The 26,597-nt window shown below is 44.4% G+C and overlaps 1 protein-coding gene across 4 annotated transcripts in view; it reads right to left on the bottom strand.

Moving 5' to 3' along the window:
- DNMT1 (DNA methyltransferase 1) overlaps positions 1–26,597 on the bottom strand; it is a 142,429-nt gene that overhangs the window by 86,324 nt on the left and 29,508 nt on the right. For all 4 annotated transcript variants that reach the window (XM_068132592.2, XM_078766314.1, XM_068132593.2 and 1 more), the window contains 3 exons: positions 25,667–25,724; positions 5,495–5,578; positions 5,007–5,116 (listed from right to left, as the gene is read on the bottom strand). In XM_068132592.2, coding sequence (XP_067988693.2) covers positions 5,007–5,116; positions 5,495–5,578; positions 25,667–25,724 — 252 coding nt within the window. The remainder of the gene's footprint in view (positions 1–5,006; positions 5,117–5,494; positions 5,579–25,666; positions 25,725–26,597) is intronic.

The following is a 26,597-nucleotide window of genomic DNA, read 5'->3' as shown; positions in this document are numbered from 1 at the left end:
ATCTCCCATAACTCATTAGATTTATTGACACATTCAAGTCTATATGTCAACTCAATTATCTAATTTGGCATCAAATCTCAAAAGTTTTCCCATTATTCAAACTCATTTGCTCTTGTCGCAAAAATGTGTATATCCCCATGATTATATGAACTCGTTTAAGAGGTTCAAAGAAACACAGCTCCCCTCTCAAGGAAGTTTCTACAAATTGAATAAAATTCATAACTGATAATGAATATACCCAAGCGGAAATGTTTGGAAGAAGTTCGACATTAAAAAAATCTTGGGGAATATCACGATTTGTATCTCAAGACTGATGAGTTCTTATTGGCTGATGTGTTTGAGGCTTTCAGAGCAGTCTGTCATAATAAAGATTCATACGGATTAGACCCCACCCATTATTATACAGCCCCAGGATTAGCTTGGAGTGATTATACTAAAGATTACTAAACAGTCGTTAGAATTAATCGGTGATATCGATATGTTTTTGATAGAGAAAGCTGAAAGAGGTGGAATATCACAAGTCTGTTCTAAGAGATGCGTTAAAGCAAACAATAAATATCTTCCTAACTATGATGCTACAAAAGATAGTTCTTACTTGATGCATTACAATGCCAACAATTTGTATGGATGGGCGATGTCTCAATCTTTACCATATGGAAAACTCAAATGGGTTAAAGAGTAACATTATAAAAGAGTTTTACAAAACAATGCTATCTCTTCTCAAAAAGAATTAGATAAAGCTAAAGTTGAGTTTTATTTTGAGGTCGATTTGAAATGTCAAGAAGAACTCCACAAACACAAAGACCTGCCATTTGCCCCTGAAAGGGAAAGTCCGAGAAAAGAATGGCTCAGCAGTTATCAACAATCATTTCTTACTACAGGCAAACCAACAGAAAAATACTTCCTATGTTGTATGATAAAGACAATGTCAAACATCCTATTGAGACAATATTGAGACAATATTTATCTGCTGGGTTGAGAGTGAAGAAAATTCATGGAATTTTAAAGCTTTATACAGACATTAGTTAAAAACCGATATCAATTTCAATACGGAAAAAAAAACAGAAGCAAAAACAGATTTTCAGAAGGGCGTTTATAAATTAATGAATAACGCTGTGTTTGGAACGGCTTTGGAAAATGTAAGAAATCGGCAAAACATAAAACTCACTACATCTTGGTAACAGGCATCTAAATTAATTAATAAACCAAGCTTTCAAATCGTGGAAGTATTTTCTAAAAACTATTGTGCTATTCATATGAACAAAGAGCATTGAAATGGATAAACCCACTTATATAGGAACATCGATTCTTGACTTGTCAAGGTTGTTAATGTATGACTTCGTCTACAACAACCAAAAGAAGATATATGATGATAGAGTTAATCTACTCTTTGCCTGTAGTTAATCTATTTTTTGTATGGACACAGACAGCTTTATTTTGAAAATCAATATGGGAGATGTATATGAGGATATCACACAAGACGTCAATATTTACGACACAAGAAATTACAAACCGAGTAGTAGTCTGTGATCCACAAAAAAATTAAAAGGTTATTGGAAAATTTAAAGATAAGTTGGGTGGTTCAATTATGAGTGAATTTATAGGATTGCGAGCAAAGGCATATGCTTATAAATACTATTCTTCAAAGGATGGTGCTTCTAAATGTGATAACAGTTACATGGGGTAAAGAAAAATGCAATCAAGGAAACAATAAACTTCAAGCATTGTTGCAACTCTTTAGCTTTTAAGAAAGAAGAGTATAGAAAAATGAATACAATAAGAAGTTATAAACATAAATGTACACAGAACAAGTAAATAACTAGAGCTTCCAGGGAAGCAGAACTCAACTGAACTGACTGGACAACTTTAAAGTAGGTCAGTTGTCTGTACTAGATTTGACTTAAGATAGCAACCTACCTTGTGTGGTAAGAGTCTCACACACCAAATTTGATCAAAATCCATAAATATTTGTGGACGTTAAAGTCTTAATGTCGTTTCGGAGATGAAAACAATATGGCGGCCTAGGGCAGCCATTTTGTGACGGATCGGGTTGGAATGCAATAGCAACCTACCTTGTGTGGTAAGGGTTAAACATTCTAAGTTTGATCAAAATCTGTTAATATTTGTGGACGCTAGAGTGTCAACGTCGTTTTCATGACCAAAAACAAAATGGTCGCCTGTCCGCCATTTTTCAACGGATCGGGCTGAAATGTAATACCAACCTGGTCCTTGGGGTAAGGATGCTGCATGTCAAGTTTGATCAGAATCGGTTGATATTTGTGGACGCTGGAGTGTTAACGTCCAAAAGTTAACTGACGACAAACGACAGACGACGACGGACGCCGGAGGGTTCAGTATGTAATGAACTCAACTGGACTAAAGCATTGGGAGCTTTAGATTATAAAAGATACATTTTAGAAAATAGGATTGACACCCTCCCTTATGGATATATGCATAAGATATGCATAAGTGTTAAGATATTTAAAAGATAAGATACAAGATAAGTATAAGAGTTAAGATATACAAGTATATAAGTGATAAGATATACCGAAGAATTAATAAAAAACTAAATTGGGATCAGGGGATTTTAACGTCCTCCCAACCCATTTTTTTGCTGGTATAGAAATGACGGAACCAAACAATAACCAAACCAAAGAGTTGAGAAACATGTTCAGCCTTGGTATTTAAATGGAAAACACAGTGAATGTGGTAAATATCAAAAAGGTCTTATAGAAGAGATAACCAAGACGTAAATAAAGCATGCAGATTGAGGGGTTTAAAAAGATTTAATGAATGTCAAGAGATCAATGGAAAAACAAGATGTCATGCAGACCACGATACTTGCAAAATCCACCCCCCCCCCGACCCCCCCAAAAAAGGTTGCCATTGATCCATCAAATTGTCCATTTCATCAAGATTAAAATAGACAATCTTGATCAAAGTTTGGATCAAAAAGTGATGATTTTTCAGATGAAAATTGTTCATTTTGTAAGTTTGACCTTTGCCCTTTTGACCTCTAAAATAGTTGGTTTCCCAATTCAGTGATGTACGATGTAATTGCTGTTTAATGCTCAAGTCAATCAGATGAAAATTTATGATTTTTCTGATGAAAATTGATTATTTTGGAAGTTTGACCTCGAGTTGACCTTTGACCTTAAAAGTTGGTTTCCCTATTTAGTGACAATGCGCAAATGCTGTTCAATTTAAGTCAATCGGATGAAAAATGGCGATTTTAGAAATTTGACCTCCAAATGACCTTTGACCTCAAAACCAATAGGCTTCTCAATTGTGACGACCTCGACTTGGTGAAGTTTCATGAAGATCGGTTTAGAATTGTGACCTGTAGGCGAGTGACAGACAGACAAACAAAGACAGACAGAATAACAAAAACAACCAAACAATATACTTGAAAAACATTCAATTTTGCAAGTAATAATTTACTACAATCTCAAAACATGTGGCTCGGGAGGATCTCAGAGCATAACGTTGGAGGTGTATCATTTCATCTCTACTCAACAACGATAGTTAAACCAAGAACCAAGTTCCACCATATTGTTTGTCAATACAGTATCCTTGATGGCGATGATCGTCACAAGAAAATCAAGGTATTCCCTAAAATAGAACATAAACAGATATTCATTGGCTCTCTATACAAGTATAATGTAAAGATATCAGTATGATAAACAACAATGAGGTTACATTATAGTGTCTCCTCTTTCTCACAAACACAAGTAGTAATAGAATGTTGGTCGAGATATAAAAGCTCGACAAGGAGCGAACGTGAGAGCGACAACGAGTGTCAGCAAGTGTCTGTTGAGTGGTTGTCTCACAACAAACATTCTCTTACGATAACCACAACCTTGCAAAATAACTAAATAACACATCCCCCAGCGCGCGACATTGCCGGGTTTTTAATAGAGCCGTCTAAATGGAAAAGTGCAACAAAGCCCAGTTAACAGGCTCGAGTCAAGTCCTTAGTTAGCTTGGGCCTGCTTGGCATTCCCATCATCTGAAGCGGTCTCAAACTCAAATGAAAAACTCAGCTAATTGCTTGCAAAAATCAAACATGCCTGTTAGGCCGAGAAAAATATATTTCCGGTCTCTGGTCAGCGCGCGCATCGATTTTGACCCTGCGCGTCAATTTTTTTTTTCAAATTTCCAATGGTACCTACAACAACGCGTGCCTGTTGTTGCCGGGCCGGCGCGCTATCTCGGGAAATACGGGTCTGTGAGGGTCGCCATTGGTATCGACGTTCGCGCACTGTTCTCCCCTACAAAACTACGTTTAGTTTGTCCAAATCCAACCAGCCGTTCCAATGATATGAGTAGTGTTGTGTGCCGTGCCGTCATGAATCCAATCGGCTGGATATTGTCATTTATTGAAACGTAGACGTTCTTTGTCGGGTTCGTGTGAAGCAACCAGAAGGCCGAGAGAGCTGCGGGTGGTCTCGTTAGTGAGGCCTGGATCCTATCTCGTTTGTCATGAAGTTGTAAGTGTCTGTGATAATCTGGTGGACTGGAAGAAGAGATCGTGGGAGACCATCGGCCTGTTAGACCACTTGCGCATCCGCAGTGTTGACGCGATCGACGCATTGGAATGTTTGACGGTACGGCAAGGCGATCTCGAGATCGAAATGGCAGTCTATAATATGCTTGAAGAACTTAATGATTTTCAGAATAAATACATTTTAAAATAACTTAAGCTTGTGTTCATTGTTTACAAAAAGGCCTACCACTCTACCAGTCCCATTGGCTGTCTTTAATTTCTCTCTGGACGGCGCCACGGCAGATGAGGACCAAGGCATGAGGCATGAGGACACAAAAAACAACACCTTTATATGTGCAATCCATGCTTTTCAAAAAAAAAAAATAAAACGCATCGTCGCATCAATTCTGGAACTTTGGTCTGACCAGAGACCAGCAATATATTTTTTCAGCCTTATCTTCGATTCATGGAGTAACTGAGTTGCATTGCAACAGGTTCCAAGTGAATGTTTCCCAGTTACCTGAAGCAGGTGAGCTTGTGTTGCGGCAAGTTATCATAGGACTCAAAACCAGAGCAGTTCGAGTCAAAGATGGACAACTTCTCATTGGTGAGAACCTCGACTTCTGAAAGCTGGTCCCAAACAATGACAACAAAAATAACCAAGTATTCTGTACCGTAAGAGACAATAGAACGGTTTTTATTCCCTGTGATTATTTGGTCAATAGCTTCGAACTCGGTTCTTGTACTATTAAAATGGATTGAGGCTCAACCTTACACCTCTATCTTCCACACATACAAAATATGTGGCACATTAAACGAACATCATTCCGATACCAAATTCTTCATAGCAATTCTTCAACTTCCCGCACACAATAATTCGCATGGATAAATGGACAAGGCTGGCTCCACTATCAACTTCAGACTAAGCCACATGTTTGCCTGGAAGGATTTAGATAATAAAAAAATTAACAGCGCAACCATAATGTACAAGAAATCTGCAATACTTACAGCAGAATCGGGGTCGCCAGCAAAGAGGTGCAATGTGGGATCATCTAAACGCTGTCTGCAGGAAGGACACCTGGGTACAACCACCTGGTTTGCAGACAAACCGGCAAACTCAAGACAGCACAAGCAACAGAAACATTTAACCCAAAATGTAATGAAACTTTCAAACAACAGCAGAAGTGTGAAAATGCACATTCACTGTTACATTTAATCACACACCATCAGTGTTAATTTTGCGGGCTTTTTGACTGGCTCGATCTTTTGGGTTTAGAATTTAAAATAGGGGCAATACCCCTGGGTGCTCACCTGGTAGAATAAAGCAGTATTCTACACCAAATAAAGGTACTGTATTTCAAAGAGCATCACAGTATTTAAACAAGTTTCAATGGTTGCTAGAAGACAGGGCACGTATAATCATACAATAGAAATCACAAGACATTAAACAAACAAATGAACATATGTCACCCACAGGGTGAACCGTATCTTGCCAAGTGACCTTGACCTTTGACCTTGACCTTAATAATTTCGTATGGTGAATAGTATGTCTTCATGACCAACGCACATGAAATATTGAAAGATTTTGATGAGAACTGAGGAAATAATTTTTTCATGAAAATTCCGTTTTTTCGTCATGACGTCATCAAATGACGTCATAGCGTCAAACTGTTTACAGATCTGGGAAGCACTCATCAAGGGCATTCATATGAGGTATTACTCGATATGGTACCTACGATTTCAAAATTTGACCTTGGGGTCAATAATTTTCGACCTCCAGCGCTAACCATGAAGGTCAAGGCCGATCGCCACCAAAAACTAATCAGCTGAGCGCCGGACCATATACTAGATTCCCATGAAGTTTGGAGACGATCCGATCAAAGTTACTCAAAAAATTAGTGTTTCGTCGACCTCCATGACTGGCCGCAAAGTGACCTTGACCTTTGACCTTGACCTTCATAATTTTGTGTGCTAAAGGGTATCTCTAAAAGACTCTGATATGCGAACTTACAAGAGTTTCCAAAGGGAACTGTGCTCTACAGAGTGACCTAAACAATGCGAACTAAAGCAATACAATATACATGAAAAGTGCAGTTTTTTCGTCATAACGCCGTCAAATGACGTCACATTGTCAAACTAGTTATATGTTTGGAAAGCACTCAACAAGGGCTTCAATTTGAGGTACTACTCGATATGGTAACTGAAACTTGAAAATTTTACCTTTTGGTCAAAATTGAATGACCTTCAAAATGACCTTGAAGGTCAAGGCCGATCGACACCAAAAACTAATCAACTGAGCGCCATACCACACCCTATATACCCACCAAGTTTGGAGATCATAAGATCAAAGTTACTCAAAAAATAAGGGTTTCGTAATTTGACCTTGGGGTCAATAATTTTCGACCTCCAGCGCTAACCATGAAGGTCAAGGCCGATCGCCACCAAAAACTAATCAGCTGAGCGCCGGACCATATACTAGATTCCCATGAAGTTTGGAGACGATCCGATCAAAGTTACTCAAAAAATTAGTGTTTCGTCGACCTCCATGATTGACCACAAAGTGACCTTGACCTTTGACCTTGACCTTCAAAATTTTGTGTGCTGAAGGGTATCTCTATAGGACTCTGATATGCGAAGTTACAGGAGTTTCCAATAATAACTGTGGTCTACAGAGTGATCTAAACGTGAAAAAAAATGATTAACCACAAACAAACAAAAAAAACAAACATACAAGGTGACTGATACATCTTGCAAAAACTTCGTTTTGGCAAGATAACAAAAACCTACTTTGGGGGACAACCACACCGAACCCCTCTTCCCCCCATAAACACCCTTAGACCCCGATCACAGGTGATGAAGGTTGTGGTCTAGCTTCATCAAAATTGTTTTTGTAGTTTTGGAGAGTGCAAACACATTATGGGGGGGAAACGGCCTCTCCTCCCCTCTCTCGACCTCAATATTTTTTTAATGTCGTGAACAAACTTTGGGGAAAACACAGGTGAAGGTTGTGGTCAAATTACATCAAAATAGTGTGTGTAGTTTCAGAGGAAAAAGCAAATTCCTATTTTGGGAAGCAACCCCCTCGTTAACCGTCTTAGACCCGGATATTTTTTTTAATGCTGTGAACAAACGTTGGTACAAACACCAGAAACGGATTTGACCAGACGCCACCAGGATTTGGAGGAAGGAGACAGGTTTGAGAGTTCAGTCTTGAGAGTAGAGAGATAGTGCTTCCTGGCACTCCTGAGGGTAGACACACACTTGTTCCGAGCTTGGTGGAAGGAACTGAGATTGCCTTCAGTTGGATTAGCCTTCCAAGAGGCAAAGGCAAGTTGTTTCAGGGCAACTGCCTCACCACAAGATTCAGTGTACCATGGACGGGAGGAAGGGTATGACAACTAAAGAGGAGATGGGATAAATCTGCTGATTAGAGAGAGCAGTTTACTTTGGAAGAATTCCCAGGATGAGTTTATGTCAGAGGTAGTAGAGATGGTAGACCAGTCACGATGATTTATGGCTGCTTGAAGACCATGCCAGTCGGCCTGATTGAAATGCCAGACTTGTCGGTGCTGAGGAGGCTCTCGGAGAATGGGCAGAGAGATATCCACTTCAACAAGCAAATGATCAGATGAACCAATTGGAGCAGAAGAACATAGTTGTTCATAGAAGAACACAGATATTTGCAGGGAAGTTAGTCATAACCAAGACAAGAGAAGATGCTCCATTGACTGAGTTCTGGGTCGGGAAATTGACAGACTGTCAGTCCCAATGAGTCGCAGAAGTCCTTTGCTGAGGTGCCGTGGCTGGTGCGAGAGGAACCCACACCCAGCCAGCTGGCATGATGACAGTTGAAGTCACCACATGAGAAAAAGAGAGTTGGGATGAGTGGATAGAAGTTGGTCCATGTTGTCAGACAGTGAGATGTAAATGGAGTCATCACTGTTTGGAGGACGGTACAGAACACATATGAACAAAAGGTGGGAGCAGAGGAGAAGCCGTAGTCAGAGGTACTCCTGGGGGTGTGGTGGAGAGAGGGCAGTGCAAGGAGAGTGAGGAAGAGAGTTTTTGATAAAGATGGCATCCCCACCACCTGGACGAGGCTCAGGTCTATCATACCGGAGGAGGGAGTAACCAGGGAGGGATATTAAGGAATCAGAGACATCTTTAAGGAGGAAAGTTTCTGTTAAGCAGATTACTATCTTAGCAGAACAAATGAAGGGTGAATAAATTTGAAAGATCAAATGTATGTAAGCAGTCTGACTATGCTCTGGAGTGCATTCAAACTCTTGGGAAAAGAATGACTCAAACATGATCCATAAATAAACGAGAACGGCACTCGGTAGAGCGCACACCTACACCAGGCTGAGCAGTTTTAAGTTTTTTATCCCACCGATATGACGGATCTGGATTCTGAACCGAACCAAAATCGAATCGGCATGTTCTCGACGCCTTCCCAACTCATCCCCCTAGTTTTGTCCGAATCCGTCCATAACCTTTTGAGATATCGTGCTATATATCCATTTTTGCCCCATCTCTCAATGGTGAAGAATCATTTTAAAAAGAAAAAAATAATAATAATAATAATTGATACATGTGTGTGTATATATATATATATATATATATATATATATATATATATATATATATATATATATATATAGTTGAGGATCTCCCAAAGCCCGTTCCCGTTACAAAGGGGGGATTAAACCCCTTTTTCCCCCTGGGTCTTCGGGTCCGCGAGGCCGAATCGCCACTTCCGGGCAAACGTGAAAAAGGGTATCGGAACAAATTCGCACGTACCTTTCACCCACGCTGCCACAAAAGCAGGGATCGAACCTCGCACAAGCCACTCTATGCCCGAGCGGTATGCGTATCACGTGACTCGTGCTGTTACTTTTATTGGAACCCGATTCGAGCGGTTTTATTCGTACCATGCGAAGCCAATGGATGGAAGGGACAGGACGGTCAAATCAGAGGAAGAACACAATTTATTTACAATGTACAATGATTCAGAATAAAGGAAAGGGGGACACAGAGCAGAGCTTAATCAATCTTACTTATGTCCCAGACGAAGGGCCCACTCACTCACACGGGGAAATGGAGGAGAAGAAGTTCGCGCGCCAAGCGCGCTTTGCCGTCGGTCGCCCGGCGTGGCTCTCCGATGTTCACGGCATGTATCCAGGCGAGGGCAGGCAGGAGGAAATCGCGCGTCTGTGGCCTGGCGTGGGTCGCCCTCTCGAGCGCGCGATTAATACAGCGCAGAGCGCAGGGCACGGGGGAAGTTTGTGTACAATCGGCAATTCAATTCGTTCGGCCTACAGCTCCACTCGCGTTCTCAAGCTCAACCCAACTCACTCTCATGGGGAACTGTAAATCATCTCACAGGGAACTGTAACTTGCACACGACTCTGACCGAGAACTTCTCTTACTCAACTCTGTCGTCCGGAAAACTGTTGGGGGAATTACCAAGGGTTATTTACCCACAGGTTCTGAATCGTTCCCAATTGCTAGTTACCTCAAGACGGGCTCACCTGTGATTCGCACTCAGGACTTCGATTTATACACCTTGCAAACAGGTCAGCAGAAGCAAGATAAAATAAGTTGTTGAAAAAGAACCTTTCGAGTCGCTAAATATCAGTAATTTATTATATTTTCCGGTTCACGATCAATGATCGATGTGTATATGTCGAGATCATGCCTTTTATTGTGCCTTATGTAATTGTGGTTTGCATTTAATAATGGTTGCTTTGTGAAAAGGATTAAGCTTACTATGTTCCCTCTTGCTTTTTAACTATGCTATATTTTCCAACTGTGCCAAAAAATGTAGAAAGATAGTGAAACCGCTTGCTCCGTTAGACCCCCTAGTGAAAACGCGTCTGTCTGTCCTTGACCAAAAGCCAACATGGAAGATAAGTTTTGAGAATGTCACGGTGCTCTTTCTCCCTCCCGCATCTTGCCCTTTGCTCATGCCAAATAAGATAGGACAAGGGTGGGGGTACTGGTCAACGTTTCCCCCATTGTGTATTATACTGCTGAAACTTGCCAAAATTAGCGGAGATTTTTATCACACTCTGCAAGTATATAAGGAAGTTCTTTCTGTAAGGAACTCAGGAGTGTATGTGGCCATGCTGTTCATTTGTGAATGGTATGACTCTTACACCCTCCACAGCGCTGTGATATTGGTTCATCATTAAATCTTGTTATCTCTTGAACTCAAGGTGTGGAACATGGTTCTATTCTCGTCATTTTGGTGTCAGAAGTGGGATCCGACTCTGAGCGATATTTGGGAGGCAGACCCTGTGGGGACTCAGCGGAGAGGCTGGCCAGCACTGATTCGATTAACGTGAGTTTTCATACTGAGGGGTCTTTCCAAATTGAGCTCCGTTCACTCACTCAGGCTGTCTGTCTTCCATTTCGTCGTTCCGTGCTTGGATCACGAACAAATTGGAATCTGGTGTGTAAGTACAGGCCTATTTGGCTCGGGTAACAAGTTGTCTATTGATGAACCAAGAAATGGGGGTCAGTTAGCAAAAAGGGGGGACTTCTTGGTAAAGCCAAGAACTTCCCAGGCAGGGCAGTCTAGAGACAAGATGGAGTTGATGGGGTTGATAGTAACCAGAGAAAGTATTGGCTGCGGACTAACGGAGGGGACCCAAGGAGGATGGCCAGGATAAGTGTTAAGCTAAGTTAAGAAGGGAGAACCCCTTTAGGAAAGCCCTGGCATGGGTGATAAGTTAGACAAGTTAGAAGCGCTATACAAGCATTGACCGCAAGTTAGCGCCGCGGGAGGACCGGATTAGGGAAATATCGGCGCGGTAAACTAAAAGGCAGGATTTTTCGGTGGATGGCCTCGGGGCGCTTCCTTGCGCCTTGTACGCATCACGAGCTGCTTCTTGCAAATGGGGGTCGTGCTGCCGTGCGCTGGGAGCGACCGCCTGGGCGCATGGACGGGAAAATGTTCCGTGCACGTTAATTAAATATCTTAAGGGAGATTAAGGTATGTCGGAGTAATACTCAATCTGAAGTAAACTAGAATGATTTGAGTTCTGGAGACGGAGTGCGTGTATTCGACGCATTCGGGTGGCCGAGTCAGGCGAATAAAGGATTAAAATGAGCCAGGTAAGAAAATGATGCAACCAGCCACATCGGGAGGTTGCACCTTTATAAGGATATGGAAGAATAAGGATAAGAATGGGTAATAGATATTGGTGTTAAGAATACTCCGGCGTGAGTACTGTGTTAAGAGAAGGGTATTACAGATCGGGGGGCGGCCCGATCTTCGACCCGCTGGAGGGACTAGCCCAAGGAAGGTAGGACGATGAGTATTTTAAGTTAAGCTATGCACTGGATGTGTGTATCTGATAACCCCCCCCCCCCCCCCCCTCAAGGCTTTTTTTGTTTGTTTGTTTTTTTGTTTTTTTGTATACAAGATCGAGGCTCGTGAAAGAGCGAACATTAATCACACAGAAAGACAAACCGACACATAAAACATATAACATCGGGAGCGGTAGACAAGATGGGGAGAGAGGGGGAAGGACACAAACACAACATTTGAGAGCAGGGACCGAGAGACATGGAGACATCGAGAGATCTGAGAGAGGGCGAGGGCTTTGGGGGGGGGGGGCATGGGAAGGGGGCGGTGGGAGAGGTATAAAACATATGGACACTGCCAGGACTTCCAGGAAGGAAGTTGGAATTTCAAACAAGGTGGATCTGGGGTGAATTAGCGGGGGTAGAAAAGATCAAGGTTTTGGATGGGGGAAGATAAGAGATGGTGGTGAACAGCTGTTTTAAAGACCTGGAGGGAGGAGTGGGATTGAAGGGAGTGAGGGAGTTTGTTCCAGAGGCGGGAGAAAAGAGGAATGAAAGAGTGAAGGTGAGCGGAGAGCCGAGATTTCGACAGTTTAACCATCAGAGGGTTGCTGGCAGATCTTGTGCGACCTGTAGGAATATTTGGGGGACAGAGCACAGAGAGAGCTGGGGGTGCAAGGCCGGAGAGGAGTCGGTAGAAGACAGAAAGACCACCTACCTGCCTGCGGTGAGTGAGTGAAAGGCCCTCAGAGATAGCTTCATCGCGGGAGATTCCAATAATTCTGAAAGCTTTGGTTTCAACAGCGTGAAGCCGAGCTAGGTGTGAGGCAGGAGCACCGGCCCATAGGGGAGAACAGTATTCCATTGAGCTGCGGATGAAAGCCTTGTATGTGGTGAGGAGCTCAGGTGTGCCGAGGAAGGACTTCGCACGACGGAGGATGCCCAGTCGGCGACTGGCTTTGGAGGCCAGCTTGGAAATGTGGTTTTCCCAAGAAAGATCATGGCAGATAGTGAGACCCAAAATCTTGAGCGACAGAACTTCTTGGAGAGGATTGTTGAGAAAGTAGATGGGAGGGTTGTCCAGTCGATCTTTTCGGAGAGACATAGTAAGAGTGTGAGATTTGTCAGGATTGAAAGACATGTTCCACTTGTTTGACCAGTCTGTGATTTTGTCCAGGTCTTCAGAGAGTGAGGAGGCAGCAGACTGCCGATCTGAGGGAAGAGGAATGGAGCGGCAGAGAGTGGAGTCATCAGCAAAGAGATAGAGAGGATTTTCGAGAGAGTCAGAGAGATCATTGATGAAGACCAGAAAAAGCACGGGGCCCAGAACACTGCCTTGGGGAACTCCAGCCTGAACAGGAAGAGGAGATGAGAGAAACCCATTCAGGGCCACACGTTGACGACGACTAGAGAGGAAGTCCGCCAGCCATGCGTGGAGATTTCCATGGATACCAAAGGAGGAGAGTTTGGTGAGCAGAGCGGGGTGCCAGACCGTGTCGAAGGCACGTGATATGTCGAGGGAGACAGCTCTAATTTCCTGTTTGGCATTGAGGACCTCCATCCATTGTTGAGACAGCAGAAGCAGCATGTCCAGAGTAGAGTGACCTGGTCTGAAACCAAATTGATGATCAGAGATCAAGCCATTGGAGAAGAGGAAAGATTTCATATCCGAAGCAATGATGGATTCCATGACTTTGCTGATAATTGGGAGAAGGCTGATTGGTCTGTAGTTGCTAGGATCTGTTTTTGCACCTTTTTTGTGCAAAGCGGTGATGTTGGCTGATTTCCAAGCAGATGGCAGTTGACCTTGAGCAAAAGAGAGGGTGAAGAGAACAGAGAGAGGGTGAGATAGAGCAGCAGAGCAGGATTTTAGGACCCGTGGGCTGATGCCGTCGGGTCCAGTTGCAGAATCAGAGTCGAGGGTTGACAGAAACTTTTCCACCTTGTCAGGAGGAAAGGACACGGAGTCCAGGAGCAGCAGGGTACGACTGGGTATGGTGGGTACAGAGAGGGATGGGTTTGGGACACAAGATTTAGAGGCAAACACAGAGTTGAGGCATTCAGCTTTTTCACGTGCGGAGTCAGCTGTGTAGCCGTTTGAGGTAAGGGAGGGGATGGAGGGGGAACAAACACCAGAAACGGATTTGACCAGACGCCACCAGGATTTGGAAGAGGGAGACAGATAAGAGAGTTCGGTCTTGAGAACGGAGAGATATTGTTTCCTGGCTCTCCTGAGGGTGGACACACACTTGTTTCGGGCTTTGTGAAAGGAAATGAGATTTCCTTCCGTTGGATTTGCTTTCCAGGAGACGAAGGCAAGTTGTTTCTGGGCAACAGCCTCACCACAAGATTCCGTGTACCATGGACGGGAGGAAGGGTATGACAACTGAAGACGAGATGGGATAAATCTGTGCATGAGAGAGAGCAATTTACTTTGGAAGAATTCCCAGGATGAGTTGATGTCAGAGGTGGTAGAGATGGGAGACCAGTCCAGATGATTGATGGCTGCTTGAAGACCGTGCCAGTTGGCCTGAGTGAAATGCCAGACTCGTCGACGCTGAGCAGGCTCCCTGAGGATGGTCAGAGAGATGTCCACTTTAACAAGGACATGATCAGATGATCCGATCGGAGCAGAAGAAGAGCAGCAGACATTTTCAGGGAAGTTAGTCATAACCAAGTCCAGAAGAGAAGATGTTCCGTTGACTGAGATCCGGGTCGGGAAATTGACAGATTGTGTCAGTCCCAGTGAGTCGCAGAAGTCCTTTGCTGAGGAGCCATGGCTGGTGAGAGAGGTACCCACACCCAGCCAACTGGCATGATGACAGTTGAAATCACCACATATGAGGAAGAGAGAGTTGGGATGAGTAGATAGAAGTTGGTCCATATCATCAGACAGCGAGATGTAGATGGAGTCATCACTGTTTGGTGGACGGTATAACACACATATGAACAAGAGGTGGGAGCGAAGGGGAAGCCGTAGCCAGAGGTATTCCTGGGGGTGAGGTGGAGAGAGTGCAGTGCAGGGCGAGTGAGGAAGAGAGTTTTTGATAAAGATAGCAACCCCGCCTCCAGGACGAGGCTCAGGTCTATCATACCGGAGGAGGGAGTAGCCCGGGAGAGATACTATGGAATCAGAGACATCATAAAGGAGGAAAGTTTCTGTTAAGCAGATCACGTCTGGTTTGACAGAAGCAACCTGTATGGAGAGATCAGTTAAGTTTGAACGAAGGCCCCGGATGTTTGAGGTCCATACCGTTAATGAAGAGGAAGGGGGAGCATCAGATACAGAACAGGGGGGAGGAGGGGTAGGGTAAAATGTGGAAGAGGTGGAAGAGGTAGGGAGAGCTGTTGAAGGTGTGTCAGAGATTTCAGAATAGCTCGGAGAAAGGGAAGGATGGGGCGGACAAAAGGTTTGATGGTGATTGGGTGAGCCACAATGAGGTGTTATTTGAGGAGGGGGAAGAGCGAGGCAGAAGGTTGGGGGAGATGGAGGTGAGAGTTTGAAGGGGGAAGAAGCGGGGAGGACGCTTTGAGGAGGGGGAGTGAGAGGGGGGAAATTGAGAAGCAATGAGGGTGGGGAGATTTGAAGGGGAGGGGTGAGGGGGGAGTTTGGGAGGGAAGGGACAAGGGGAGGGATTTGAAAGGGATGGGATATGGGGGAGATTTGGAGGGGAGGGGTGAGGCAGGAGTCTAGGAGGGGAGGGGCGAGGGGGCGTCTTGGCGGGGAGGGGTGAGGGGGTAGTTTAGGAGGGAGGGGGCAAGGGGCGAGATTTGAAAGGGATGAGTGATGGGGAAGATTTGGAGGGGAGGGGTGATGGGGAAGATTTGGAGGGGAGGGGTTATGGGGAAGATTTGGAGGGGAGGGGTGAGATTGGATTTTTGAAAGTGTACGATTTATGGGAAACGAACATTTATTGCAAAATGAGTTTCTTGTGACCTTCGAGTTAAAAATACGTTTAAGGACACTGGATGGAGGATGGAGTGCAGGAGAGTTTAGGGAATGTAGAAAAAAGGCACTATAGGAGATGGATATTTTTTTTGGGATGAATTGATTTGGTGAGCAAGTCGAAAGCAGCCTTTTAAAGAAGAAGAAGAAAAAGGTGTTATAAAATATGACGGAATACATAACTTGAGGGGAAAGTGTAAACATTGAAGGTTAATGAGTGAAAACTATCTGGGGAAATGGGGGAGAAACACGTGGTCGAAGAACGAACGAACGAATAAGAATGAACAAACGAATGAGAACAGGGAAGGAAATGTGTTTTTTTTTTGTTTTTTTTTTGAGTTGAGATTTACACAAGGAAGTAGGCTATGGGTGAAAAGCCTGGGAATACAGAGAACGAAAGTTATTGGATCACAAACGACGGACCGCTGAGAGAAAAACAAAGCCTCAAGGTTGTACAGTGCACACTGTACAAGGCCTCAAGACACGACACGGCAAACAGACGATCAATTTATGAAAGATAAACACCGAGAAACAACCAAAGTTGCACACAATAACTTCACACACCGAAAGATAAATACAGTTTCGACAAAATACAATTGTGAACAGACTTAACTTCGAAAAACGTGGAGACCGTGTGGAGCTTCGAAAATCCCTGCCGCAGTCTCCAAGATCTCGCGAGATCTTCTTTGTCCTATCTCAGGATTTAAGGCATGCACATCCAGTGCAGTTTTTACCCAAAGGAAGGAGTTCTGACAATATGCTATAGGCAGGTCAAGTATTAGCTCTTTCTGGACAAGAGATGAGGTTAGATCTGGAGAAATAAAACAGAGAGGATTATAATGTACGAGGTGTGTGGAATCCAGCTGTGAACACGCGAGCCGAGACATGCAGGCAGGTTACCGGGGCAACGGAGTAGCTGCCTCACGGGGAACAGCGAGGTGGGACAGAATCGAGACAGGAATGCGGACCATGCTGTGCACAAGCAGGGGACGCATTCGTGTGTGTGAACAATGCGAGTGATGAGGTAGCTTGAAGTGATGTGTTGGAGTGAGCACATGTATGTTGTGTGCTGAGTGGGAAGCGTTTTGTTTTGTATCTCAAGGGAGATATTGGTTATTTCTTATATCTGGAAATAGGAAATGTTTATGTGATTTTTGGAGAAGGATAAATTAAACTGGAATCAGAAAAGCGCAGATACCAGATAGGAGAAAGGCAGGAGAAGTGCTGAGACTTCAAGAGCAGAGGAAGAAGCAGATAAAGCACAGGAAGAAAGAAATCCAGGTAGAAACCAAGGGATGGATAGGCTCACATCACAGCAAGGGGCCAGGTAAGTTCACAGGTAGGTAGGATTGGAGTGTGCATGAGTGTGCATGAATTTATACTGTATTGTATGGAGAATGAAGGGTCAGTCACATGGTATGTGTGTATAAGGGAATGAATGATCTGTCATAGCAGCGTGAATTTGTGTTTATTGTGTGTGTGTCATTGATGTGTGTCATTGATTGACAAGGGGTTCCCCAAATTGCCTGCAGGCGTTGGGCAATCCGGATGAGTACTTTGGAATTTGTACAGAATGCAGGCGATAACCCACCTGTGTCTATCTCTGTGTGTATGTGTCCGTATTTGTCTGGCTTTCTGGCTATCCATGGAGTCATGTCTTTGAACACTGATTTTGAGGGAGTTGCGGGTGTGCCATGGAGTTCAGGTGCACCTGCGGTGGTTGGAAGGTGATGGTGGAGCGGTGCGAGGATGCACGCTTGGATTAAAACATGTATTTAATTATCTGAGGATGTGTGCCGAGGTGCAGTGTGGATCAATTAAGGGAGAGGGCACTTCGACTTTGTACATCCATGGACTTTGCCATGCGTGTGAAAGCGCAAGTCGATGATAATAATGTCTTGTCCAGCACAATATTTTCGCAACTATGGAATGTGCTCGAATTCCATGTTGGTGCAATGCGAGTGTGATTCCTGCCATGCATGCCGCGATAGATACATTGTTTGTGATGGGACTGTGGCGAAAGGTTGGATAGCAATGTGTAGAATATAAGATGCGTCGGTACATTTGTGTTGATCGATGCGCCGAAAAAGAAGTTGGAGGCGCGTGATGGAGTTGCAGGTGCGGACCAAAGCGGTGTCCGCGGTGTTTACTGGGGGTCGAAAGTCACTCCCTCAGTGTCTGCAGACTTGTCGTTCGGCAGTGTCGAAAGACAGGTTCGATTGTCGGTCTGTCTGCTTGATTTTCGGGTCTCTGAGTATATGGTATATACTCTGAGTATATGGTCGTTTTCTGTTTTGTGCTTTAATGGTGGTTGATTTGACTTCCCTGAAAGGGGGACAATAAATATTTGGTATTAGCTGTTGTCATTTCGGATGTTTGCAGTTGTAATGTGGAGCCAGTCTGTCTGTCCGACTGGGTGTGTCTGACTGCGTCTGCAGATATGGATCAAGGAGGAGCAGTGTCTGCGGTGTCTGTTATGGTGTCGAATGTCATTCACTGTGTCTGCTGACATGTCGTGTGACTATGGTGACTATGATGGTGTGCCCTGGCGGGAAGAATCGTGGCAGCCTACAGATTTGAATGGAATGGCCTCTGTGAGACCATCCTGTTAGTACGTTGGGGGTTCGTCTGTCTGTCTGTCTGTGAATGGAAACTCAGAAAATTGAACTGGACTTCGACAGAAGGCAGGTGGGTGGTCACCTGCTGTGAATTGTGGTGGAACATTTGTGATGTCCCCTAATACGAGGGGACGAATTGGTTTGTAAATGTGTTGTGCAGGTACTTTCTCTGTAGGTAGCCAAATTCTACCTGGGGTAAGTCAAGGTGGAGGGGAGTTGTCTCTGATGCCTTGCTCCACGGGGCAGTACTATTGTTGTCAAGTCTCATGTAATCTTGGTTAACGTATATCTACGGACAAGAGCTGCACTTTATTTTAGTAAGTGACTGGGAAAGTTTGTTTTAAAAAGTGCCAGTGGAGTTGTTTAGAGTTATGGAGGTCACAGCTCGCTGGAACCTCTTTGTTTATGTTTGGCTGACTTACACTGGCTAGTGTATGGGAAAAAGGGGGACTGAAATGCTTTGAATTTGCAGCCTGGCGGACAAGAGCTGTGTTTGGGATAGTTAAGTTTGAGAAAGTTGATTTGAAGCCAGGATTTATTTCAGTGATGCAGTCCGTCAGGATAGAGTTGAGCAGTGGATTTGTGTCTGTCAGAGGTAAGATTTGAACCAAGAAAGGGCGGTGCCGGTAATGTTAAAGGTGCGATTCCAGGAAGGGCCAATTAGGCACTTTGAAGTGATTTACATCGGAATGCATCTCTTGGAGGACTCCCGCTGTTCAAAGGAGGAAAGGTGTGAAATAGTGACGTCATCCTCGCTGGAAATGTGGTTGGGAATGGCAGGATTGACGCGAGAGTCACAGTTGGTGAAAAAATTGACCAACATGAGAATTAGGTCTATTTCAATAAATAGATCAGGTTATTTTCTTTTTATTATTTGTTTATTGGGCAGCTATTGGGCCAGAGGCTAAAACAGGTGTCTGCAACAGGTGCATGGGATGCTAAGAGAGGTATTAGAGGACATTGGATTAACTTTAAATTGAAATGAAAATTGAAAAGGTGGATTAGGAAAATGAGTTTGTTCAAATAATCGTGGCATCTGTGGGATGCAACAATTTTGTGCCAGAATAGTGTATGGGGAACCGTCGTCTGGGAAGCGTCGTTAAATGGCAGTAGGTTTAAACAGGTATTGAAAGGGTTCGTGCAATGTCATTTTGGGCACCACTCGACACAAGAGTGGTAGAGAGCTGAAGTGAATTCTGCCGATATGGTGCAATAGGGTGACAACTGAGTTTTGTTTGGAAAACTATTTGTTTGCAATCTTGGTTCGTACATAAGCTGGCAAAGAGATTATGCCAGTCTGAGGGAGTTTGTGTCCTTTGGATGGGAGCTGGAGCCTTGTAGGGTTGGGGCTTGTGGCTCGCCATTGTCTGTCTGCCAGTTATGGTGGGCAGAGGGAAGAGGGGTGATACTGCTCTGGCCTCTTGCTTGGCAGAATTGAGTATTGCTGGTTTTACCCCTGTTCAAAATTGAGCTCTCGAGAGCTGATTAACATTAGGATGCATCTCTCAAGGGACCCCTGGGTGGTCTCGAGAGCTGAGGTGTGAAATATGATGATTTTGTCTTAAGGACACTTTGTGAGTGGCTAGACACGCGCCTGAAAGGGGAAATTGTATTCATAACTCATGTGGGTTGTGTCTGAAGGAAAGGTTTGGGAGGAAGTGTGAAGAAGGTCGTGGAAAGTGCAAAGATGATTGGATTGGAAAGTCGACTCAGATGGATTATTTGTCAATGACAGGTGACTGCAGGAATTGTTGAGGAAGTAGAGGAAAAGGTTGTAAAAAGTTAATGGAAAAGACAGGAAATAAAGGAAAGTGGTTAGTTATGGACTGTTGTTTTTGTGATAAGAAGGTGATACAAGGGGTTGGCTTGCACTGGGGGGACCAATGAATGTAAAGTTTAAAAACGTTGTGTTAGATTGCTACATGCAGAATGACCCCAATCGAGGAGGTGATTGGGGCTGGTGAAGATTGGATCACGGCTCTGCAGACCAGGTGAACAGAACTCCACCAGGTATGTGGGAATCACATCAATTGAATTATTGCTCAAAGGGAGGTGATAGAGCAAAATGAAGAAAATTGTCATGGGGACCGCAAGGCTAACCCCCGCTCTGGCAGGGAAATGGCTTTGGGAGGCTAGTTACCTTCGCAAAAGCGGAAGGTTATGTTTTGATCGCTGTGTATTTATTTGTATGTCTGTGTGTGTGTGTGTATGTTATTCGCATAACTCAAAAAGTATTCAACCGAATTGCATGAAATTTGGTGGGATGATTGGTTATTATACGGGACACATTTGATTAGATTTTGGGAGCAATCGGGTCAAAGGTCAAGGTCAAGGTCACGAAAAGGTCAAAATCGTATTTTTACCATAGCGCGGTCAATTTTTATCCAATTGGCATGCAACTAATGCCAAAATGTTTATCCAATTGGCATGCAACTAATGCCAAAATGTTCAGAATTCAATGCCCGATCTTGTTTGTCATAACTCGGTCAATTCTTATCCGATTTGCATGAAATCAGCACCAAACTGTTCACTGTTCTGTTCCCTACACTCCCATGCCAAGTACAGAACAGTAGCTGCGGCGAAGGTATGCGCTCTACCGAGTGCCCGTTCTAGTTGTTGTTGTTTTGGTAGACTCTAGGTTCTAAAACCTAAGGCAAAATGCACAGGAGGGTAAAGTTGGTGATTGCGGATGGAGATTAGCTAGAGAACTTGGAGACGATTTCGTTATTTTTCAGATAATTTTTCCAGTGGGTTTATACTGGTGTGAAATTCGCGTATCTAGGAAGGAAGGGAAAAAATGTCCAGGTATTGATAGGATAACAGTGAAATTTTGAAGGGGAGAATACCGATTATTTCCATTGACCGATTATGGTTGGGGGGGGAAATGGTTGGTAAATCATGTATTATTAGATGTAGGGAAGATGATTAAAAGGAAGGTATTTTCGGAAATTGGTGAAAGTAAATATGGCATTTGAATTTCCAGACACGACACAGGAAATGCGGCTATGAATAAGCCAACCATCTGAGAGATAAGGTAACTAAATGCCAATTGGTGGGACGGGGGGCTAGGAATTTGATCATGGTGTGTGTGAGAAAGTATTTTTCAGGATGGACGATGAAGAAACCGCCGTCGGAAGACCATGATCTTGACCACAGAGGCCGTCGACCTGAATGGGTCCTTCAACAAGGCAGATGTGACCGGCGCTTCAGAAGATTGTATTGATTTTTGTGATGACTGTGATACTTGTGTTGAAAATCCCTTGTGGGAACTGGCTGATGCCTGTATTGATGTTTGTGATGGCTGTGATACTTGTGTGGTAAACCCCTTGCGTGTACTGGCTAACGCCTCTTATGTATTACAAGCTCACAGCTGTACACCCCCTTCCGACCCAACTATGGATCTGATTGCGACGCTGGGTCTGGCAGTCGAGGGACCCGACATGGATATCCTAGACCCGCAAGCCGACCAGGCGTCCATGGGAGACTTTGACATAAAGGAAGTCCCTCTCTTTGCTTCAAATGTTTCGGATCTCTTTGCTTCAAGTGATTCGGATTTTAACGCTCTGTACCCTGACCAGGAACATGAGACACAAGATACTGACAACATTATGTATTCCCCAGAACAGCAGCACGTGAGAGATCTCATGGGCATGATCGTTGATTAACTTCGAAGATCTGCAAGGACCGCATCTGCAAAGGGTGGGGGGAGCAAGGGGAGGTTGCTGGCCCTCTGGCGGAGCAGAACCTCATCTGGACCAGACGCCTTCGTTGTGGATCCGAAACGTTAATGGACTTTCATGTTCTGAGCCTTCATGTTCCAAACACGCACAACATGACACCTTTCAAACATGCATGCAAGGTACTTTATGTGCGTGGCATGCCCTTGGAGGACACACATACAACACTCAATAAAGCCCGATGTGGCCACATATAACACTATACTCTTTTGCTTTGCAAATAAAGCCGATGTGGCCTGGTCTCTGTGATACGTAGTCTCGTAGAGACCAAATGGGGGAATGTCGAGATCATGCCTTTTATTGTGCCTTATGTAATTGTGGTTTGCATTTAATAATGGTTGCTTTGTGAAAAGGATTAAGCTTACTATGTTCCCTCTTGCTTTTTAACTATGCTATATTTTCCAACTGTGCCAAAAAATGTAGAAAGATAGTGAAACCGCTTGCTCCGTTAGACCCCCTAGTGAAAACGCGTCTGTCTGTCCTTGACCAAAAGCCAACATGGAAGATAAGTTTTGAGAATGTCACGGTGCTCTTTCTCCCTCCCGCATCTTGCCCTTTGCTCATGCCAAATAAGATAGGACAAGGGTGGGGGTACTGGTCAACGTTTCCCCCATTGTGTATTATACTGCTGAAACTTGCCAAAATTAGCGGAGATTTTTATCACACTCTGCAAGTATATAAGGAAGTTCTTTCTGTAAGGAACTCAGGAGTGTATGTGGCCATGCTGTTCATTTGTGAATGGTATGACTCTTACACCCTCCACAGCGCTGTGATATTGGTTCATCATTAAATCTTGTTATCTCTTGAACTCAAGGTGTGGAACATGGTTCTATTCTCGTCATATATATATATATGTTGTTCGGCTTGGCTCCGCCCCTCCCGAAAGCGCGTGCTGTGTCGCGCTTTTGACGTTCGCGAGACGAGGCTGAGGGCGTGCGCTGCGGCTTGAGGAGAACTCTAGAATAAAGAAGAGATATCCATTTAAAAAAAATATTTTCGTTTAATTAACGTTATCTACCAAACCACGTCACCTATCGCAAATTCCAAAAGGACATTTTAGTAGACTGACATGCTGAACAGATCTGTGAAGTTTCCCCTTGATTGGATAAAAAATGAGGGAGCGGCTCGGTTTTAAAGGTTCATGCTTAAAAACGTCATAACTCTGAAACCATGTGACGCATGACGGCATGCTCGCTGACTTTTTTGTTCATCATGGGTACGCGATTCTGCCTGCAAAATTTGGCCTCGATCTGTTCAGCCGTTGCCGAGAAAAAGGGGTTTTCTTGTTTTCACGAAAAACAATATGGCGGCCGAACCACTTTACCTGCGACGTCATAATTACCATTAAAATATTCGACAGACCGAGTCCCCCCTACGGTGAAAATTTGATCTCAATCGGTCCTATTATTGCAGAGAAAATCTTTTTTAAAGGAAATTAAAACTTTAAATGGCACTGAGTTAAGGATCATCAGAATGATCAGAATTCCCAAAGTTCAAAGTGCCATAACTTTGTCAAAAATGATCGAATCGTCGTGCAGTTCGAACTTGACCTGTAACTTATCATGAGGAAACCATGTGCCAAGTTTGAAATCATTAGCATTAAGAGTTTAGAAAAAAAGTCCGGAAAACTGTTCTTTGCGTGACGGACTGACAGACTGACAGACTGACAGACGGAGGGACGGCGTGCAAACCTATTGTCCCCTCCGGTGTACACCGGTAGGGGATTAAAAAGTGTTGTTATATCCTTAATAGTTCATGGAAATCCCTTGAAAGTGCTCTTGGTTTCACATTACTATTATTAGTCCCCTACCGGTGTACACCGGAGGGGTCTATAGGTTTGCACACCGTCCCTCCGTCTGTCAGTCCGTCCGTCCGTCCGTCCGTCCGTCCGTCCGTCGGTCGGTCTGTCCGTCCGTCAGTCCGTCAGTCAGTCTGTCCGTCAGTCTGTCCGTCACGCAAAGAACAGTTTTCCCGGACTTTTTTTCTAAACGCTTAATGCTAATGATTTCAAACTTGGTACATGGTTTCCTCATGATAAGTTACAGATCGAGTTCGAACTTCACGACGTTTCGATCATTTTTGACAAAGTTATGGCACTTTGAACTTTGGGAATTCTGATAATTCTGATGATCCTTAATTCAGTGCCATTTTAAGTTTTAATTTCCTTTAAAAAAGATTTTCTCTGCAATAATAGGACCGATTGAGATCAAATTTTCACCGTAGGGGGGACTCGGTCTGTAGAATATTTTAATCGTAATTATGACGTTACAGGTCACGTGGTTCGGCCGCCATATTGTTTTTCGTGAAAACACCAAAACCCATTTTTCTCTGCAACGGCTGAACAGATCGAGGCCAAACTTTGCTGGCAGGATCGCATACCCATGAAGAACAAAAAGTCAGCGAGCATGACGTCATGCGTTACATGGTTTCAGAGTTATGACGTTTTTAAGCATGAACCTTTAAAACCGAGCAGCTCCTTCATTTTTGATCCAATCGAGGGGAAACTTCACAGATCTGTTCAGCATGTCAGTCTACTAAAATGTCCTTTTGGAATTTGCTATAGGGCACGTGGTTTGGCAAGTATCGTTAATTAAACGAAAATATTAAAAAATGGATATCTCTTGTTTATTCTGGAGTTCTCCTCAAGCCGCACCGCCCGCCCTCAGCCTCATCTGCGAACGTCAAAAGCGCGACAGCGCGCGCTTTCTGAATGGGCGGAGTCAAGCCGAGCAACATAAATATACACATCGATCATTGATCGTGAACCGGAAATTATAATAAATTACTGATATTTAGCGACTCGAAAGGTTCTTTATCAACAACCTATTTTGTCGTGCTTCTGCTGACCTGTCTGCAAGGTGTATAAATCAAAGTCCCGAGTGTGAATCACAGGTGAGCCCGTCCTGAGGTAATTAGCGATTGGGAGCGATTCAGAACCTGTGGGTAAATAACCCTTGGTAATTTCCCCAACAGTTTTCCGGACGACAGACTGCCGGTCGGGGACATGTATTGCAGCGCAATACACAGAATGCTTGTTTATTTTGTTATCACGTTTCAATTAATGCATTTCCGACTTGACTCCTATTTTTGCATCCCACCGTATGTTTATGTTTTTTTTGAAAATTTGATGACAACAGCTCGAAGGCTTAAAAACGTTAAATCCACGACAGACACCGACACAATGAAGCGTCTCCCGCTGCGCTGCAGACGGGCTCATTAATGGACGACCATTGTGCAGAAGATCAAAAAGGAATCAGAACAAGGTATTCTCAAAGGTCCAATAAGCAACAGCATTTTCATTTGAATATAAAAGAAAAATGATTTTTTTTTTTAAACCAATGATAAATTCTTGTTTATAAAACAAAATAAAAAACGGAAATTTCATGGAAATTTGCAAGGACCTCGTTCCAAGAACACATTATCCTTCAGCTGTTTGCATGCACACATAATTGTATGGGTGTAACTCTCTTTGTACAAACTCCAAAACGATATTTGAAAAGCAGGATTAATACGAGTGCCATCCATGACATTTATTTTAAAGCACAAAGTAAACAGGAAAAAGCATTACCTTAGGTGGTTTTGGGTTGGGACATTCCGTTTTCTCTGGCCTCATGCGGAGACCAGGGCTGGAGGACAGAGAAAACAAGATTTGAAAAATGGCAAAGCAAAGCTGCTCAGAAACAGCAGATCTGCCATTAATATCACAATACATTATCCTCACACAACCAAATCAAATTTCTACATTTTTCAGCTGATACATTTGTCAACCGGGAAGCGGGAGGGGGCGGGGGTGACAAGGGGGAGGGGGTGGGTTGAGCCACCACCTCCGCAGCTACCAGGGGAATAGCCGGCCTACCGCAGCTACCAAGGGACTAGCCGGCCTGCCGCAGCCACCAAAGGACTAGCCGGCCTGCCGCAGCCACCAAGGGACTAGCCGGCCTGCCGCAGCCACCAAGGGACTAGCCGGCCTGCCGCAGCCACCAAGGGACTAGCCGGCCTGCCGCAAACCACCAAGGGACTAGCCGGCCTGTCGCAAACCACCAAGGGACTAGCCGGCCTGCCGCAGCCACCAAGGGACTAGCCGGCCTGCCGCAGCCACCAAGGGACTAGCCGGCCTGCCGCAGCCACCAAGGGACTAGCCGGCCTGCCGCAGCCACCAAGGGACTAGCCGGCCTGCCGCAGCCACCAAGGGACTAGCGGGCCTGCCGCAGCCACCAAGGGACTAGCCGGCCTGCCGCAGCCACCAAGGGACTAGCTGGCCTGCCGCAACCACCAAGGGCCTAGCCGGCCTGCCGCAGCCACCAAGGGACTAGCTGGCTTTCCACAGCTACCAGGGGACTAGCAGGCCTGTCGCAGCTAACTAGAGTCTAGCCGGCCACCACCGCACACCTGTGAGCGAGGGTTGAGCCTGCCCCCACAATCGAGAATCAAGCCGGCCGCTATCACAGCCCCCGCGACCGATGGTCGAGCCAGCCACTGCAACAGCCCCCAGCGACCAG

Source organism: Myxine glutinosa, chromosome 12 (assembly GCF_964187855.1).
Source record: "Myxine glutinosa chromosome 12, kmMyxGlut1.1, whole genome shotgun sequence".
Classification (NCBI taxonomy): domain Eukaryota; kingdom Metazoa; phylum Chordata; class Myxini; order Myxiniformes; family Myxinidae; genus Myxine; species Myxine glutinosa.
The sequence above is the reverse complement of the archived record's forward strand: the minus strand, read 5'-3'. Positions and strand labels throughout refer to the sequence as shown.